The 20,757-nt window shown below is 42.8% G+C and overlaps 1 protein-coding gene across 4 annotated transcripts; it reads right to left on the bottom strand.

Annotated features, from left to right (window-relative positions):
* Positions 1–2,389: 2,389 nt before the first annotated feature.
* Positions 2,390–18,830, bottom strand: CZH8orf48 (chromosome Z C8orf48 homolog). Of its 4 annotated transcripts, none has more exons than XM_033137984.1 (6): positions 18,688–18,830; positions 14,060–14,321; positions 12,108–12,233; positions 6,680–6,930; positions 4,980–5,132; positions 2,390–2,573 (listed from the first exon to the last, which is right to left on the bottom strand). In XM_033137984.1, the coding sequence occupies exons 2-6, from the start codon at positions 14,262–14,264 to the stop codon at positions 2,469–2,471; spliced, it is 840 nt and encodes a 279-aa protein (XP_032993875.1). In that variant the 5' UTR covers positions 14,265–14,321; positions 18,688–18,830; the 3' UTR covers positions 2,390–2,468. The 4 variants fall into 4 exon arrangements, with proteins under 4 accessions (XP_032993875.1, XP_032993877.1, XP_032993878.1 ...); XM_033137986.1 differs by having other exon boundaries at positions 6,680–6,927; XM_033137987.1 differs by having other exon boundaries at positions 6,680–6,912; positions 18,688–18,828.
* Positions 18,831–20,757: the final 1,927 nt, after the last annotated feature.

Here is a 20,757-nt window from a genome sequence, read left to right as displayed (position 1 = left end):
GATCTAATTCAGAGGAGCATAAGCAGGAGGGGAAAGCAGCTGAGTCCTGGCACTAGCCCACCACAGAGACATTAGGAGGGAATAGGCAGTCCTGACAAGGCCAAAGAACATACCTTGTGCTTAGGGAACTCATGTTTGGGCTAGGTCTCACTGGAAGCTCTGTAATAACAACAAATCTGACATGCAGCAGGGTACATAGTAGCAGACTGGGCAAGGCTCAATTTAGGAATATAGGAACCTGCTTTAACCCAGTTTAGATTATTTGTCAATGTAATATAGATGAGGAAACTGAATCACAGAACCATAGAATTATAGAGTTGGAAGGGGTCCTAAGGGTCATCTAGTCCAACCCCCTGCAATGCACGAATAAGCATGTTGTGGCTTATGGAGATCAAATGCTGTGGCCCTCCAAATGTTGCTCGCCACTGCTGTGGCCCTCCAAATGTTGCTGGATTACAACACCTATCATCCATGAGCACTGGCCATGCTGGTGGGGAGACTACACTGGCTGAATTCGAGTCCAACAACATCTGGAGAGCCACTGGTTCCCCAGCTTTCATTTAAAAAATGAAAGAAAAAGTAACAACTTTTTCCCCTGTGGTTTTGCTCTTTTCTCCAATGCATCAGCTTCCTTTTCACATCTCTGTGCCCAAGTCAACCCACAATGGTAAAAGAAACAGTTGCCACACAGACAAAAAAAACATAAATGTTGGGTTGCTGCTTGTAACGAGAAATGGCATGAGCTTGAAGACAGCCACTTTCTGAACATATGAGCTGTACCCACAGTAACATATGTGTACTTCTGTGCAGTAACGTGTTGTAAAAAGGACATATTAAAAACAGACATTTGTTTGTAACGTTCAGTGGTAGATAAACGTGTACTGGATGCAAAAAGCCAAGGTTCAGTTACTGGTATCTGGCAACCATGCCATGACATCAAGAGTATTTTCTTCCGTCTGTTACATGAGTGAGGAATATCTTGCTATTACTGCAAGTGAAAAGGGACTGTGTGAATATCGTACTAAGATGAGATATGCAGAACACTGCTTGTTCTTGGCATTCATCTTTTCTTGGGAGGCAACAGAAGAGTGCATCTTCAGGGGTGAAGTCAAACTGTTGGGAGAGTTACAGCACCTGTTGTGGCTGTACAGACCAATATGAGAGACATGTTTTGTTGCAGCTGGGGCAGATGAAGGCATCTGGTTGTGTTGCTGCAGATGCACCATGGCATTTCTTCTCTCTTTGCTCCTCCCAGCGGTCATTCCTACTCTGCTCACTGTCGGATACACAACCAGACTGTCTGTCTCCAGGCACTATTGTCTGCAAGGGGCTACTGGTGCTTGAAGCCAGCTTCCTGCAGAGCACATCCTTGGGGATCCTTCCATCTTCCATTCTGTGGACACGACAAAGCCAGTATAGACATTGCTGAGACAGAACATGCTGGGAATGTGGGCTTGGGAGAGCACATCTTTGTTTGAAACCCTGTCTTGCCTTGTGATGCCCCAAATCTTCCTGACACAGTGCATATGGAAGGCTTTGAGGCGTCACTCCTGGTGGGTGCAAGTTGCCCACAACTCACTTCCATACACCAGCATGCTCAACATGCAAGCCTGGTAGACCTTTGTCTTGATATTGGACGTTAGCCTCACATTCTCCCAAACCCATTCCCTGGTGGTACACTTATTTGTCTTAGTCCAGGTCCACCCATGATTGGTCTCATACATACAAGATGTGGATAAGTGTATCCAGCAGCAGCAGCCACTCTGATTTTGCTACACACCTCAGAGCTTTTATCCCTTGTAGAGACAGATAAACCTCTTTTCTTTGGACTTGGTTGGCATCCATCTGTCTCGAGAGACAATTATTATGTTTTTATTCTGCCCTTCAATCATATTCCCTGCACATTTCACAGCAGGAAAAAACAACTGACATTGAACAAAGCAAATATAACAAGAGCATTTGAACATTTTATTCGAGTTTTGTCAACTGCTTTGTTCAACAAACTAACATTACTTTTTAATATCTCTGCTTCTTGTCTTGGGAATCCTCAGGGTAATGGATTGATTCCAGTTCATATTGTTAGTGTTTTCAGAAAGATAGAGAAAACCCACTCCATTTAACCTCTTCTGCTCTTCCTTTGGAACTTTCCTCTTGCTCCACTGTTTCTTCTTCTACCTGGGGCTCCAGGTTTCAATTTAACCAGTGGCAGCAGACACAGACTGAGCTGAAACGTAATCTTCCTTATATCTCTCTGCCTTGAAAAAGCCATTTGTTTTCCTTACAGGTAGAAGCAACTGTGCACAGCTCCCAAATCATGACACTCACCAAAACCATACTTATGGCTTTTCAGAATGATAATGAGAAAAAAGTAACTTTTATAATCTTGATCCAATATATCCTGCATAGCTCAGTTTGTGCGGATTGTGCCTATATACCTGATTTGATCAATGTTCTAACCCAGCTAGGTGTTACACTTTCAGACCTCTCTCATTCAGTTCCTGCCATATGTTCCTGGGATCCTCAGACAACTTTGGAAGACATCTGTGTATTTCTCCAATGAGGGTGAGAGAATCCTAGAAGGCGAGAAAGATTTGATGAGAGGTTTTCCTTTGGACAAAAGCTTCTTGCCATTACTATTTTTAATGTGGTAATGCTCGCTACATCTGCAGTTCCCCTGCATACGCCTTAATTCCAGAGTATGGAAGAACAAATGAAATTCTATTCATCTTTGCAGCATAACGACTAGGAAACTAAGCTATGTATCCAGAAGTCTCTGGTTTGAATCTTGTCTCTATCACAGGGATGGGGAACATGTCGCCCTCCAGATGTTGCTAGACTACAACTCCCATCATCTCTGACCACTGAGCCATGCTGGCTGGAGCTGATGGGAGCTGAAGTCAAATAACTCCTAGAGGGTAACAGGTTCACCACCCCTGCTCTTCCATGAGCTCACTAGGTGAGCTCTCAGTTTCAGTGCCCATCCCATCTGCAACATGGGACCAAGGCTCCCATGAAGGGCCGCCACAAACCCCATGAAGGGAACCCTTCCAAGTGTTGTCCCGAAACCCCTAGATCAAAAGAGACATGGACTGAATTAAAGACTGCTTGACCTTCTAGCTGAGAACTGGGAGTGAGGCACCCAGGGCCAGGGCTGGGAGAGACGTCAATAGCAGCCACCCAGTGAGGACATCCTGGCCTGTATGTGACTGAGATTTAGCCTCTTCAACAGCAAGAAGGTTCAGCTGCCGAATGGCATGTATTGGAATGCTGGAGAAGAGCAGCAGTGGTAAGTGACAAACTTTGCTCTGCTGTAGTGACTATTGTATCACCATCTATTTTAATTATTTGAATATATACTGTAAGTTGCCTTGAGAACTTTGGTTAGTAGGCGGGGTATAAATACTCCTAAACAAATAAATAAACAAACCAATAAAACTGACTCAACAGGGCTGCTTTAAATACAGCAACTAGATAATGTATACAAAATGCTTTGAAAGTACTTTATAATATTACTATCATGTAACATTCATGTACCGTGAATAATTCATGTACTGTTCATGTGCCATGAATAAGATACCAGATGCAACATTCAGCACAGTGAGTTCTATTGAACACCCACTCTTCCATTAAATGTATGACTGCTGCTCCCTACCCTGAGCACTCTGGATATATTATGAAAGCAATATAAAACTGATTAAGCAAATACAGGTCATTATCCAGGACAGTGGCATACATTTTGAGCATCAGCAAGAAAACACAGCAGGGAAATGCATGAGCAAACGAAGTTTCTATCAACAAAATCCCTGTACGAAGGAGACAGCAAGGCTTAGTGGAAGAGAACATGCAGAGGGTCTCAGGTCCGAACCCTGGCGCCTTCCATTAAAAGTTATTCTCAATAACAAGGCTAGAAAAGTCCCTCTGCCTAGAACCTGGAAGTACTGCTGCCAGTATGAGGACAGAAACAGGCTCAAGTAGACAGGCTTGGTGCATGCCAGGTTCATCTGTGCCCATAGTAACCCTAATTGAGTTCTTCTTGTGTTCTCCATTTATATCTTGCAGAATGCTACTGCACTGATTGCAGCGGAATTTTCAGGGGATGGTTGTGTAGGGGAAAGGGTTAAACACTCCCTTCCCTGCACTTCTGATCATGATTTCCCCCATCTGCAACTGGGGGTTAGGGGAAAAAAAGAAATGGAAATAAAAGCAATGCTATTTGGAAATAGAACAGTTAAACGGTAGAATCAGTTCCCAAATGGGGGCTTGGACCACAGAGAAGGAAATGGCTGGAGCATCCCAGGAAATGTTGCCCTTCAACTATTTTTGGCTACAACTCCAACTAGTCTACTGCTCAGGTGTCCTGTCTCGGCTGATGAGAGCTGCAGTCCTGGAGGGCACAAAGTTTGGGAAGGCTGCCCTAAAGCTATCAATGCAGGCTAGAATTGGTAAGTACAGCAGTGCAATTGGGAATTTGCACATGGGGAATTTGCACAACCTTTTCACCGAGATAAAAAAACAAAAAAAAGCCAGTTTTTCTGAGTCCTGAACAAAACTTGGAAGCTAAACACAGACGAAACAAGGGGGATATTTTGTTCATGAAGTTTGTGCAGTAAAGTAAAGTGTCAATCTTCCACATGCTGAAAAGAGGAAAACAGAAAGAGAGAGCAACTGCATGCAACTGACAGGAACGAGGACCACCTAACAAGAATTAAACAGGAAAGCTTTGCAAACTGGAAGGGAGCTGCTTTCTTTTTATTCTGCTTTGTCTGCCATAAACTACTAAGAAAAGGTTTGCATGGACATTTGGGGCAGTCCAAAGTTTTGTAAATAAGTATACTCATAGAGTCATAGAATTGTAGAGTTGGGAGGCACCTGAGGATCATCTAGTCAAACCCCCTGCGATGCAGGAGTCTAATTTATCTATATTTATTTGTTTGTTAGGCTGTTAAAATGCCTCTCTCTCCACCTAAATCCTGACTTACTTTGGTATACATGTACTCTTCCAACTTCTCTTTAAGTAAAACCTCTTCCATCAAAGCCTTCCATCGTCGGAGAAAAGCACCATCAGCCAGCTCTGCCCTTTTCTTGGTGCAATGGGAACATTGTGAAGGTTGATGCATTTCAGTGTCTGCTACCTGAGAGCAAAGTAAGAAATAACTATTAAAATCATTAAAATACTGTCTATGTCTAACTTCTATACATGCCATGCTCTCCAAGGCAATGCAAACTACTTAATGAAAAAACTTTCCCCACATAATGAGATCAATAACCAAGTCCAAGGTACTTTTTAAATTAAATTACATTTGTTTTTCCCCATGTAATACCCTGTGTAGTCAGACTACCTCTGTTTCACTTAAGGCTGGTCTTATTCTTTTGAAGCTATTGTATTTTAATGGCTGGTATGTACCCATCTTTTCCTGTAGTAAGCAAACGTGCCCAAATGTTTTGGCCACTGAAAGGTATCAAAAAGACTTAACTTTTTTTTTTTAAGGAATCCACTGTAAAGAAATCCTGAAACACTTATTAAAATTTTGATCCTATACATGCTTGTTTGGGAATAACATAGTTTATACTTACCTATGAGCAGGCAGTATTAGGACTGCACTGTAAAGTGCCCTGAGAATGAGGCAGAAGAATGAAAGCCTTTTTTTTGTAGGGCAAGAAACCTTTGGAAAACTGGAGGACAGATTGCTGCACAGTTCAAGTACATATTCCCACTTATGCGGCTTGTGAAGTTAAATGTTATAAGTCATGCATTATTGTGGGTTCACTACTGGACCAAGAATAAGCAAGTTAGTGCTTATCTTACCAAAGTCATCCATATGAACACATAAGACTTACACATAAGATTCCTGCATAAGATAATCACATATCAAATACCACAGAGCTGTTAATGTGCATTTACTGGGTGACACTGTGTTTTACACATCTCATCGATCCCACCACATCCCTGTGAAAAGGAGGCCTATTTGAAGAACGCAGGATGTGGCCAGAAGACAGAACATCCTTCAAGGGCATCCCTGAAACTCTTAACTGCATTTGGCTTCCCAATTAGACAGATAATTGGGCTTGGGTTTTGCTGATCTGGGTACAAGTCCTCTTTTAAGGACACATTCTTATACAGTAGTAGTGCTTTGGGGGCATTCAATCTTTCACACAAAACTGCATGAGCAAGACTTGGAATGAGCGATTTTTGCACCACCATCACCATCTTTTTGGAATCATGACATCACAGAGTAACCCTGCTCATACTCAAGAGTAGTTTGCAACAAGAAAGAAGCACTAAAGAAGAACTTGAGTTAATTACATTAATCACAACACAAATTTGCTTTGCCTCATTTTTTAAAAAAACAAACAAACTCCCAATACCATGAATGTTAAAAAACTTTAAGAGAGCTGAGCTGCACTAATGTAAACATTAATGTGTTTTGTGAGATCATGTGATGGTAAACAAAAATAGTTTGGTTGAAATATGGATTGCATTAGTAATGCAAGGAAAAAACAAGCCCAACCTCATGTGTTAGTTTCAGTGTTATGAAAATAACTTTGTCATTTAATGACAATGATATACATAAAAGGATCAGTACCAGTGGAGTCTCAACATCTGTATTAGCAAAGATAATCAACATTTGCCAGGAACATTCCCTGGAACTAAAGACAGAACCATTCCTTCTTTTAGTACCTGTTTCAGTGTCTCCTTGATATTTTTCAGACGGAGTCTGTTCAGTAGTTGATCAGGGACTGTGCAATTCAAATCAAATGTCAATGGCTTCTCTGAAATGAATCCATGCCTCTGTTTATTATGCTTGCTCCTCTTCAATGGCACTGGGCTTGGCACATGATGGAGCTGCTTTATTTTGATGGCACAAAAGGATTGTAGAGCACTCAGTTCTTCCTCAGATACGTCAATAATTTCTGTCAATATTGCACCAGCAAAAAAATACATACATATAAATATTACTACTTGAAGAGGCAGGAAAAGACTTCTCCAACTCCCATCTGTGCAACCTGTCATCAGGAATTAGTATTCCCAAATCTCGGAGTGTGAAATACTCTCTATGCAGACTACAAGCATCTCCATGAAAACAAATGAAAATAAATAGCCCTAGAACAAAGGGGAAAGCATGTGTTTCAAAAGAATAATTAGATGCTTGATATTATAGCAGAATTTGTGGTAATTAAAAGAAAATGGAAATGTGGTAAATAAAAGTGACACAAGAATTACCCTCAATGCAGACATTAATGAAAACAGTTTCAGATAATTGCTTAATTTGACTCCTTTTAAATCAGAAATCACAATGTGCATGAGGAAAATACATGAAAAAATATTCAGAAAATAATTCTAGGCAGCTATTAGGCTCTAATCCAACTGATTATGTGTTAAGCAGCTGGAGCTCTGGATGCATATAGATATTCTATAATAACCGAAATAGCCCGTCAGTGGATGACAGATGAGAGAGGACTTCTTTCTCCCCTTCCTGAACAGACCACCAGTGGGATGTGGGCTTTTGCAAGAGGGCCACATGCTCACAGCCCTAGCTGTGCTCAGCTGGGGACCTGCAGTTCCACAGGTGCACTGCTGACAAGTTTGGCATCCAAACCCTGGGTGCAGGGTTTACCTGCCTCTATATCTAAGAATGGGATACCTAATTTGAACTGGGTATCTGTTCTGAAATACAGGAAAACTTTTTTTTTGTACAAATGTTAATACCTTATCCTCAATGCTTTTAGAGGGTAGCTGTAAGAAGCTCCTGTAAATAGCAGATACTTTCTTTGTAATAAAGAAGAGCTGGAGGAGTAGTGCCTCATGCTTTGTGTATTCTTTAATGGTGGGCAAGATAATCTCTAGGGTGATTTTAAGAGTTTCTGTTGATTGTTTAGCAGGGGTGGTGGTCCTCTAATTGTTGTTGTTGCTGTTTTACAAAGCAAGTTGCAAAATTTCAAAATACTGAAATTTCTCTTAGAAGGTTGTAATTGCTTTCTGATTTCTTTTTATCTTATAAAGATCCTATGTATGATAGATTCTTTAAAATTTTATTTAAATTGGTCAACCTTAAATAAATTATATTAATATACAATGCTAGTGCTTTTCTGGTTTTTTGTTTTTTTTAAATGAGATTCCTGCATTGAGGGGTTGGACTAGATGACCCTCAGGGTCCCTTCCAACTCTACCATTCTATGAAAATGCTTAAGTTTCACCTGTCATTTATTTTGCAGACTTCCTTTCTACAAAATTTGTTTTAAAAAAAAGAAACCAAAACTCTCCAACACTCTTTTTTTTCCTTTTGCAACAACTGTGCAAAAGGAAAAAAAGAACTCCACAATCTCAGCAGAAGAAAGCAAATAATGTCTACTAACTACTGAACTGCAAACCCTGTCTAACAGATACTTAAAGCCTCAAACTACAAATTTCAACTGCATCCCAAATATGACATGGCTGCAATTGTAAGCTGCAGACTACTTTATGCATACAGGCAGCCCCCCATTTATGGGGGCGGAGTGGGGTGTTTGCAGTCTTTTTCAATGGGTTTCAACATGATTTTACCAGCGCATGGTGTCTTCATATGTAACCTCTGTGCAAATAGCTGCCTGTATTTGCAAGGAAGATAATTCTGCAGAAATGGTTTCCCCTCCCTTCCCAGTGAACAGCTAGTGCCAGGAGAGGGCCCAGAGGGTCATTTGAAAAATGGAATTAAAAAGAAAGCTATAGACCTTATCCAAGTAATAATTTGTACAAGACTACTGAATTGAATGGGATTTACAAATAAGCCAGCCTGTGTTGATTGTATTTCACATTCCTTGTAATTTATGTCAAGAGCCACAGAAAGCCATGTTGGCCCAATATATATATAAAAAACCCACAGAAGGGCAATACCCTGATTACGACCAACCAAACTATAACAAATTATCTATCAATGGATTTAAACTAAATACACATAAACAGGGGAAGAGAGGAAAATGCGTTGCTGGCAATCACAGCATGCCCAAACTCAAAGTTTGTAACAGATATTGCAAAACACCTTGAAAATATTCAAGGGATTTCTCAGCAGGGTTTCTGGACATTTGTTCGTTCAGGGAACCTCAATGAGTAATTTCAAGCACACTGCTATCTAGGGCATTTCATAAGTAAATATTTGAGTCATATTTCACAGTATCACTCAAAGGCTGGATTTATTTTTTTATTTTGCAGCATTAGCCGAAAAGGTATACTTCAAATGTACAAATTGCTATATTTTCCAGGGCTTAGTGAGTAGGCCTTAATTATCCTGCAGCTAATCTTCAATTATGCATAAAAACGATTAAGAAGCTGTCCCTACCACTTCCTAGTGGATAAAACAAATTGTAAGAGGCTCTTGTGGCTGTAGATTCCAGCATTTATTAAAACCAAGGGATGCATTTTTGGGCTTTAGAACATAAAAGCATATGCAGTTATTTCACTGTTACTGTCCTGTCTTCAATGGAGCATTCTCAAGATGCTACTGGTGTGATTAAGACTATATAGGTTGACAGAAACATAATACAATTTAACAGAGTTTTTGCTAGAAGATCAGAAAGCCAAGTCAAGGAACCTATGCTAACACTTTTGAAGGTAGAATTCTGTAGGCTAGTGCATGCGGTCAAAGTTGCTTCCTGTAGAGGCTTTAACGGTTAAAATCAAGACTTATGTACCCATAAATATGGGGTTGCCATATTTCAAAAAGTGAAAATCCGGACACAACGCAAAATTGTTTAGCTTTCTTTTTGGATGGGCAAAGTCATTTTTAGTTTTGCCCAAAGCTGTTGAACTTTTTCTGCATAATCTCAAAATAAGGGGGTGGGGAAGTTTTTGAGCTTTTTTTTTTAATGAAATTCGCCAAAATCTACACTTCCAACATGGACTGCCTTACGTCCAGATGTTCCCGGACATTTTAGCGATTTCCACCTGGATGCTGTTTATGAGGGCTGAATACCAGTTATAACTGGAAAATTCTAGACATATGGCAACGCTAATAAATATACAATAAGCCATTGGAAATATGTCCACCACCAACAAGACACGTTCCAAGCAGCTAGTTCCAGTCAATCATCTAGCACAGGGGTGCAGAACTGGATTTCGATTTTTATCTCCTCAATTCTCTGTGAGGCTGCCAGACTGGTGACTGGGAACGGCTGCCGGGACCATATAACAACGGTCCAAAAAGATCTACATTGGCTCCCAGTACATTTCCGAGCACAATTCAAAGTGTTGGTGCTCTGTATACCTTATGGAGCGTCTCTACCCCCATAGATAGTTCAGCCCGGACACTGAGGTCCAGCTCCAAAGACCTTCTGATGGTTCTTTCTCTGTGAGAAGTCAAGTTACAGGGAACAAGGCAGAGGGCCTTCTCAGCAGTGGCTCCAGCCCTGTGGAATGTCCTCCCATCAGATGTCAAAGAAATAAACAACTATCTGACTTTTAGAAGATATTTGAAGGCAGCCCTGTATAGGGAAGTTTTTAATGTTTGATGTTTTGCTGTGCTTGATGCCTTTCTTTGATGGAATCCACCTATAGTGGCTGGGGCAACCCAATCAGATGGGTGGCATATAAATTACTGTGTTACTATTGTTGTTACTATTAGGTTTTGCAGGTGGATGGAGTACAATGACGACATGTGAGCAGAGGCATAGTTAGGGGTGTGTGGGAGCAGGGCACACTGGGCACCGCACTGTGGGGGCGGCACTTACCATGGGGTGTGCCCAAGCCACTTGTCTCTTCTGGGAGTGGCTTGGGCACCTGCAGGTGGTGCGCTGCCCGAAACAGCAGGATGGGGCTTGCGTCCGCCCACGCGCAGCACCCCAGGGGCCAAGCAACTAGCTATGACACTGCATGTGAGCTGTTTTTTGCCCATGCAAACCCACTTTAGCGCAGCCATGTCCTTACCTGCCCTACCTTAAGTAATATATGATGTCAAGTGAAAGGCCAGCAGGCATGGCTTGGCCAGAGGTTCCCCACCCTTGACTTACCAGCTGCTTTTGCATCAACTTAATCGCTTGAATCATTGCTTCAAGTGCACACACTTAAAACTTGGGAAGCACCCAAATGCTATGACGAAAGAAAAATGCAAAACTTCCAAGAATGGAAACAGCTAAAATGGTCACACTGTATCACACAAAGGCCTCCTCACAAAGCAGCTGAGATAAGGGCCAAAAGACAAGAAAGCCAATAAGGGCAAGACACACATGCACTGTGTAATGCATTTGTTCCAACTTCATTCCCTGGCAATTCCAATTAATTTTTTTCAGCATCTCTGCTTGTTGGACATTTGCCTGAGACCTCTGAGTAAACAATTTCTATGACTGTAACTTGCTTTAATCTAGTTACAGGTAGGTAGCCGTGTTGGTCTGCCATTGTCAAAACAAAATTAAAAATTAAAAAATTCCTTCAAGTAGCACCTTAAAGACCAACTAAGTTTGTTATTGGTATGAGCTTTTGTGTGCGTGCACACAATACCTAAAATATTTGAAAATACACAACAAAACTGAACAATTTACAAATAAATCACAGTATATAATATAATATAACATAACATAATATAACATAACATACAAAAAACTCACAGCAACACCTCCCCCCAACAAAAACCACTAAACAATATCCCAGCCCAAAAGCCTCAGCTTTTGTCAGTCAGGGCCCCTACCTCCCAGGCCAGATGGAGGAGGCTTGCAAGGATGGGAGCAGGTCTTCCAGAACTCACTCCGACATGGTTTTTACTATTGTGTTGTAATGTGCCTTAGAACCTTAGGGTGAAGGACAGATTAATAATGATGATGGTGGTGGTGAGTCACAATCTACTGGGCAGATTCACTCCCTTCCCCTTGCCCAAAAGACACCAGGCCCACAATTGTTTCAAAGCACCGAAACTAGGGAATTTCAAAAGCAGAAAGAGGATGCTTATCAAGGGAAACAAAGAAGCCCCTGCAAGCTTCACTAAGCTGCAGTAGTGGCCTCAGTTAGAAATGATGTACAAATCCTTTGCAGAGAAGAAGACTAAAAGTGAGTAAAGACTGTCCAACAGTAAAATGGACTACATGAATGAATAAATGATTGAATGGTTTATTGATTTACAAGTCACATCTAAAAACTGACTCACTGTTAATTGGTTCAATGGCAGGTTTAGCTAGCCGAGTGCTAGCTTTGTTTTCTTTCAGGAGACTGATCCATTTTCTAGTTAAATATTCTCTTACAGCTGCAGATTCCAAAACTTCTGGTTTTTGATCTGGGGGCAGGGAGGCAATGTATGTAGGAGAACAGTGTTGGAATAGAGTAAAACATGCACACACACACACACACACACACACACACACACAAAAGGAGGAATAAATTGGCCTTCACATGGGGCAACTTTCCTGTAATGTACATGCCCTGGAAACCACAGAAATCGGAGGAAAGCCACCTGACATAGAACCAGGGGCAGGTCCACTTTAGCCCACACACTTCTTATATTCATATTCATTCCATGCACAATAGATGTTACACTCAATTAAATGTACACATGATTAACAGTAGGGCTGCAATCCTATGCTCTCCTTAAATTCAGTGTTAGTGAACTCATCAGGGCTTATCTTCAGTGTAAATATACTTTGGATAGCATGTCAGCCACTTTTCACATTAATGCTTACACAGAATAGCTACCACCTCTTGCCCTGTCCACCCTTCCCTGTTGCTGCAACAGATGGGGATGCACAGTGGCGTTGCTAGCCTCTGCGCTGCTGGGGGCGGCGGCAGCGCAGAGGAACCCCCCTGGGGGAGGGGCACGACGCGTGCGTCGTGACGTCATCATGACGTCACGATGCACGTGGGTGCAGAAAGGGGGAATTTCCCCCTTTCCGAGGCTTTTTTCGGCGGGGGGGGGGTCGACTAGCGAGGAGGGCGTGACAAGCGTGACACCCTCCTCGCTAGTCGACCCCCCCCCGCCGAAAAAAAAGCGCCGGAAAGGGGAAAAAAGAAGCAGAGCCGGCGCTCTGCATTCAAGCCCCGGCTCTGCTTCCTTTCCCCGCCCCCCCCTCGGGTTTTTTCGGCGGGGGGGGGGGTCGACTAGCGAGGAGGGGTGACAAGCGTGACACCCTCCCTCGCTGGTCGACCCCCCCCCGCCGAAAAAAAGCGGCGGAAAGGGGAAAAAAGAAGCAGAGCCGGTGCTCTGCATTCAAGCCCCGGCTCTGCTTCCTTTCCCCGCCCCCCCCGCAGGTTTTTTCGGCGGGGGGGGGTCGACTAGCGAGGAGGGGTGACAAGCGTGACACCCTCCCTCGCTGGTCGACCCCCCCCGCCGAAAAAAGCAGCGGAAAGCACCCCTTCCAGGTGCTGCTGAGTGAGGGAGGGAGCGGTGGCGCGTGGGTGTGGCAAGAGGGGCCGCCGCTTGTCATCCCACCCGCCGCTTTTCACCCTGTCACTGGGGGCGTACCGCCCCCACCGCCCCTCCCCAGCGACGCCCCTGGGGATGCAGCTACTATTAGCCTGGGCTGAATGGTCTGGCTGTACAACATGAACTAAGAGCAGGCTTGTATGAGGAAAATGTGTGTAGAGCTTTCCGCACTCTTTTGCTCAAGTAGTTATCACTGGTGTGAAAGAATGGCACAAGTACAGAACCTGAAATAGGTGCAGGATTTCTCAGCTTTTCCTATATTAGTTGCCTCCTACATCTTTGCCTTTCTCTTACATTAGTAGAGAGCTTTGTCTGTCCACAGTTGTCACCCTAGCAAAGGGAAGTTAGTGATCACCTGCACTTACCCAGGTGAATCCAAGACATGTGGAAAATGGAAGGTTTTCCTACCGTCACCAGCGATGTATCACTCACTAAACATCTACACTTCCTCCTTGGTGCATAATGCTTCCTGTACAGTATTGCTAATTGTCTTCAGCAAAAATAACATTCTGACCTGGTAAACCAGTATTCTGAGTGTTCTGCAGTGAACACTGCAAATGACGTTTCCCTTTTTCTGTCTTTTCCCCTTCTGCTTTCCTTTGCATTTTTGCTGATCTGTCTCCTCCCACTAATCATAAGATTGTATGAAGAATTGATAAAAATGCATAGGGAACCTAACACACCTTCATCATTTTGACTTGATGATTGCCATATGCTTCCAGACAGATCCAACACAGCACGGCATTCTGACTCCTCTCCAGAGTAATAAGATTCAAATGAGTCATTTTCATATTGTCTGTAGGTTTCCTCCTCTCCTTCACTGAAAGATGTAAACGTATCCTCTGAATAGTCTGGGATGGAGCTGCTGCAATGCATCCTCAGGTCCATCTGCTCTGATACATGTGTCCCAGAGTTGTCTGCCCAGCTAGTTACAAGGATGTTCAACTAGAAATAATCAATGCAAAATTAATTATAGATGTAATACTAGGAGGCTAATAGAAAAATATCACTCTGTACACTGTCAGCACAACAGTCAACAATAGACTTTGAATATTAGTCTGAAATGCAGCAATACCACCAGTGATTAATTGCACAACCCCCAAATTTATAAATAAAATCCAAGAGGATAACCAATGTTAGTCTGTTGTACCAAAAAGTAAAATAATAAGTGGCATCTTAGAGACTAATGGCTGCATCCAAATTCACACTCAGAGTAGACCCATTGAAATTAATGGATCTGTTAGTCACATCCATTAATTTTAATGGTTTTACTCCCAGTATGACTAACACTGGGTACAAACATAAGGCTACAATGCTATGTGCACTGGGAGTAAGGCTCACTGAACTACAATCTATTTATTGTGACCTAAAAGTTTTTGAGGATTACTATTATACAAGAGCTTGTGCCCCAATGCAGTCATTATTTGTTTTATGAAATGTTATACTCCAATTTCTCTTAAAGCAAGGCTTAATGTAGCTTATTAAAAAAGCACCAAACACATGTGAATAACCACCCTCCCCCCCAAAAAAGAAAAAAGGAAAAAAGGAACAGAAGGAGTAAAATTACTGGGCACTGAAATCACAGGTAAAAAGAAGTTTGCCTGATATTGAAAAAACAGTAATAATGACACCAGACAAATTTGCTTGGCACTGAATTTCACAGCTAGGGCACCAAGGCCATTTGGTTCTTACAGAATATGACAGTTATTCTGGTATCCCAGTCTCAAGTCATTTAGGTTCAATAATTTTGAATCAAAAACGATATAGCGGCCAATGTATATCCTAAGAACTTGTGAAATACATTTTAGATGTATACTCTGCCCTCCAAATACATTATCAAGGCAGCTGACAATAAAATATTTAAAACATGATACAATAATTAATGCATTAAAATAAGCAAAACACAAAACAGTAACTCTATTAAAGCAGCACCCCATAAATAAACCATAAATGTGAAGAGGTTGAAAAGCTTTAAAGCCTGTGAAAATAAAGAGCCTCTGCCTAGTATTAGAAAGATATCAGAGTGAGTGACAATGACCGTTCCCCACATTAAATGGGGAGGGACTTTTGTGTGATCACGCGCAGCCCCCTTGGACCCTAGAGCGGCTCCTGCCAGTTCAGGCTGGTGTCACGGCCTTCCCCAGGCTGGATACCTGTGGTTCCCGCCTACCTCAGCCAGCGTCCAATCCCGCCTGGGGGAGGTGTTGTCAGGGGGATTGGCCAGGTATGGGGAGGGACCATCCAGCCCACACAACAGAAGGCGTAGCTTACCTGGGGAAACGGCAGTCAGGCTCCAGAGCTTCGCTCCAGAGCTTGTTCCACCCTCCATTCCCTCAATTAACTCTTAATTTTGCAGGTTAACCTCTTTGCCACAGGTACGCAGGCGCTGCTATGTCATGCCTGCTGTTGAAAGGCCGGAAAGGAATTTCCCTGCATTGGCAGGTTTTGCCTTTCCCGTAGCAAAACGTCACAACTTTGGCAGTTTCAGGCCTTGGGCGGAATCCTTTAGTCATCTTCCTAAATCGGGGGGGGGGGGGCGTGGGGCAGTGATCCCATGCCCCCAGTGCAGGTGCGATACCAGGGTTCCCGTTAAAGGGGTCTAGGGGGGAGGCATTGACCATACGCCGAGAGGTTGTCATTGCCATCCCCCTCCAGCGACGGCGAACGGGGGGCGGGCTCTCTGCTTGAACTTATGTTCTCCAGAGCCAGCCCAATCCCCACACATTCTGGATAACCCTGAAGTTTCTCAAATCCCCAGCTGGGGGCTAGGAAGGATAAACGTCCAATGCCTGAACCAAGGTCTCCCTACATCTGAATCTTAATAAAGTTGTGGCCAATTTTAATCCCATGGCACATTGTCTTGTGTCATTATTCCACTCAGGGGCCACCTGGGTTTTGGGGGACTCCGCCTGTCCATGCAATAGGGTGAGTCTTTTGGGTGAGAAATTGCTGCATGCTCCTCGTCAGAAACTGAAAATTACACATGCAAGTACAAGTGGTATTCACTATCATTGTTTTTTTACTCTGCACACTTTACATAAATAATTAGGTAAAACTTTTAATTAAAAGACACAGTAACCCTGGAACATCACACTGGACAGGCTAATACTGCAAGTTTTTTTTTTTTTTTTTAAATTTAATGGTCACTGATCAGGTCTGGAAATACATGGAAGAATAACAGAGAAGCATATAATAAAAGGTTTTGTATCACTTGAACATATTTTCAAGTGACAGAGCACTCAGAGCAGTTTCCCACCCCAAGCTTTAAAAAAGATGTATTGCATAATACAGTAGTACCTCGGTTTACAAACTTAATCCGTTCTGGAAGTCCGTTCTTAAACTGAGGCGCACCTTCCTTAAAGAGGCTTCCTGCCGCTAGTGTCCTTATACTGTTCAGATTCCGTTCTTAGACCAAGGTAAAGTTCTCAAACCAAGACACTATTTCCGGTTTTGCGGAGTTTGCAAACCAAATCGTTCTTAAACCAGTCTGTTCTTAAACTGAGGTACCACTGTACTTATAAATCCTACAAGCCCAGAAAAATTGGCAGGCACTTTAGATTCTATTTTTTTTTTTCCTTTACAGAGACAGTCCAGTACCAAAAGAAAAGAAAAAAAATCCACCACCACAAGCAAAATAATTAACTAGCAAGGAAATACAATTCCTTTTTCTGTAACTAAGATCAAACTATCTCTAGTACACATTGGTGTGACAAAAAATAACTTATTCTTTAAGAAATATCTGCACACTGATAGCCTAATTTCAAAAGCAAAAACGTTCATACATAAAGACGTAACCTTCTAAAATAATTGAGAAGATAAGGTCCCATAACATTTTAAACAAGCACAAACACATTTTACTTGAATGATGCTATCAGAATTATCATGTATCCAGAAGATACACTGGATAAATGCTCTTTTATTTTATTTAAGCTCCCAAGCATAGTTTAGCAGCACAGGAGAAAATAACCTCTGTCCATGTTTAAAAAGGACCAACTTGGCATGTTCCTGACAACTTCAGGCAAGTTTATAGTCGGGAGCAAATTAAAATACTTGTGTGACTTCAGCATGCAATCTAAATTCAGGCTATGGCAACAAAGGGGCAGGTGAGATCTGCACAGATGCAGTTACATATCCTGTCAGCACATCCTGATGCTTCTTCATTCCGAAGCAAATTCTGCTGTGGTCAGTGAAGTTTATTCCCTAGTGTACTCAGGATTACATATTCAAGCATTGTTTTGCCTGGGAATAAGGACTAAAGACAACATACAGGTAGGTAGCCGTGTTGGTCTGCCATAGTCAAAACAAAATAAAATAAAAAATTCCTGCCAGTAGCACCTTAGAGACCAACTAAGTTTGTTCTTGGTATGAGCTTTCGTGTGCATGCACACTTCTTCAGATACACAACATATTTAAGCAAAATCGTTTATATCAGGAACACCATTGAAAAAGCCTGCAAACGCCACAACCACTCCCTCCAAACGTTCTTGCTCAAACTCCAACTCTCCACAAGTCTCAAAGGTACTGGTGGAAGGGTTCCTGAGATTGCATGTGCAAAGGATTGCCAGGCACTGTTTCATGCTATTTTTGCTGTTTTCTCGCTCTTTTGGGGCCTTCTCGTGCCACTTCTGGGTTCGTGGTGATGCATGCATATGCAGTGCCTTTAACGCACATAAATGGGGAGTTGCTTGTACAGAGCTGCTTTTAAGTGTATACAAAGCATTCTGAGCCTTTCAAATATGTGATCGTGGTAACTATTACTATTCACCACACATTTCGCATTGGACCTATGAGGAAAGGGCCACATAGTTCAGGAGCACAGCATCTGCTCCGCATTGCAAAAGGTCTCAGTTTCAAAACCCAGCATCTCCAGGAAGAGCCCCTTACTTGAAACCCGGGGTGGGGGGTGGGAGGACTGCCACTTGGTGCACTGTAGAGTGTAGACAATACCGAGGTAGATGGGCCAACAGCCTAACTCAGCACGAGGAAGCACTCCTATGTTTACAACACCCCTGTAAGGTAGACCAGTATTAATAAAAGCAGCCACAGCCGATATATGCTGGGCAGCTGGTTGCCAGGTTAAGCAGCTGCTACATCCTAGCACAGCAACGCAGAGCTAACGGACAACTCTGAAAAAAGGGGGGGGGGCGTCATTCGTGACTAAATCCTCTCTCTTCTTAGATGCAGGAGGGAGGAGACACCGTAAGTAGAGAGGGGGGAATAGGCGTTTTGGGCCTCGTTCACCCAAGACAAGGAAACGCCAGAGACAGACTGGCTACATGCATTTGTTTTCAACCCCCCGCGAGCCCCTTACCTAAATGCAACTTGGCTTTGAATCAAAGCCCAGCCCGCCTCGCTCCCTGTCGAAGGCCGCTCGCTGCAGTTGCCATGGCTCCCGAGAGGCAGCAGCGGGTGTCACGCTCTTAACTTCCCTCCCGCTCGCGTTGCCGTCGCTCTCGGGTTCTGCTTGGCGTGGTTGGTTTGCTTCTTCTAGATCTGATGTTTCTTCCCACCCTATTCAGCGCGATCGTCCTTTGCAGGTTTGGGGTTGCCAAGCAAAACACAATTTCACCTGCCCTAGCCAGAATCCCACCACAAATAATATGGAGCGATGTGTGTGTGTTTGTGTGGCGTCGGCGAGAGACATTTATTTAATGTAATAGGAATATTTAATTAGAGCAGGCGGTCTGCACATGTCCATAGGGACTTTTATTAGAAGGGGTTTCCACACACACCTCAGCCCCGCAAAGAGTTTCCAGGGGGGTGGCGGGACCACTCAGCACGTGCTCAAGGGTTTGTTTTTGCGTTTTTAGGTTCATTTTACTAAGAATACACATGCTAGCTTCATTCATTGAAGAAAGGGCCTTCTCTGCTTATGGTGCAGAGGCAAGCAGATCAAGGTGCTAGAGTTATTTATTTACTTACAGTGCTACCTTGGTTCTCGAACGCCTTGGTACTCAAACAACTTGAAACCCAAACACTGCAAACCTGGAAGTAGGCCTAAGTGTTCCGGTTTGCGAACTTTTTTTGGAAGCCGAACGTGCTCCATTTTGAGTGTTACACTTCCATTTTGAGTGCCATGCTTCTGTTTTGAGTGCCACGCTTCCGTTTCAAGTGCCACTTCTATTTTAAGTGTTACGCTGAGGTCTGTCTGTTTTTGCTATTTATTTTGCGTTTTTGTTTTTGCTGCTCCTTTTTTTGTTTTTGTGACTGTGTGGAACCTAGCTCAGTTGATTGATTGATTGTGTGACTGCAGTACAGTGGTACCTCTGGTTACGAACGGGATCCGTTCCAGAGCCCTGTTTGTAACCCGTGACGTCCGTATCATGAAGCGCCGCGTCTGTGCATGACGCGATTTGGCGCTTCTGCACATGTGCGAACCACCAAACCCGGAAGTAATGCGTTTCGTTACTTACGGGTCACCGCAGTGCGTAACCTGAACATACGCATCCCACAGCGTACGCAACGAGGTATGACTACATTGTTTATTGCTTTCATTTTATGAATCAGTGGTCTCATTAGATAGTAAAATTCATGTTAAATTGCTGTTTTAGGGGTTGTTTTTAAAAGTCTGGAACAGATTCATCCATTTTGCATTACTTTCTATGGGAAAGTGTGCCTTGGTTTAGAAATGCTTTGGTTTCGAAACAGACTTCCGGAACGGATTAAGTTTGAGAACCAACGTACCGCTGTATTTTGTTTTAAATATTTCCAACTGGTTGCTGCTTGCAGTTCATTCCTGTAAACAAAATCTACATGAAATAAGCAAGGCAATAAATATATATATATATTCCTTAAAGCCCTAATATTAAATATTAATATTAAATGAAGACAATGTAGCAGCTACAGAAAAGTATTGGACTATGCTAATGCTGGTGGTGAATCATGGTATGAAAACAGAAATGTTAAAAGGTTTTGGGGAACCTCAAAGCAGGGGTAGCTAACTCCTCTTCTCAGGGCCTGATCTGGTCCCCAAAACAAAATTTTATGCCACTTCCCTCCAAGAGTCCAATAATTTTGGCAGTGGAAGCAAAAACTAAAGTGCTGTGGTTAGTTATTGTGCTGCAGCGAGTCCTGCACTGGCTTCTGAGGCCTATGTATTAGGCCTACTTACTGAAAAGGCCAGTCTTCTTCAGCTCAGTGAGCTTCCAGGGGGTTTACAAGAAGATAAAAGTTAAAACAATAACAGTAAAACAGCAGTAAAACAATAAAACTTTCCCATGAAACAACAATGTTCTAAAGTAGAAGCTGAAGCCTAAGGGTCAAATGTGGGAAATCAGGTATCAGATCTTTCAAAATCCTCAGTCCCCTCCCTCTGGGCTTGGGGGACACTTAAATTCTGCTGTCCATTAACCAGGAAAGCTAACTATCGTCCCATCAGCTG

The sequence above is a fragment of the Lacerta agilis genome, chromosome Z (assembly GCF_009819535.1).
Source record: "Lacerta agilis isolate rLacAgi1 chromosome Z, rLacAgi1.pri, whole genome shotgun sequence".
Classification (NCBI taxonomy): domain Eukaryota; kingdom Metazoa; phylum Chordata; class Lepidosauria; order Squamata; family Lacertidae; genus Lacerta; species Lacerta agilis.
This window is presented reverse-complemented; position numbering and strand designations above follow the sequence as displayed.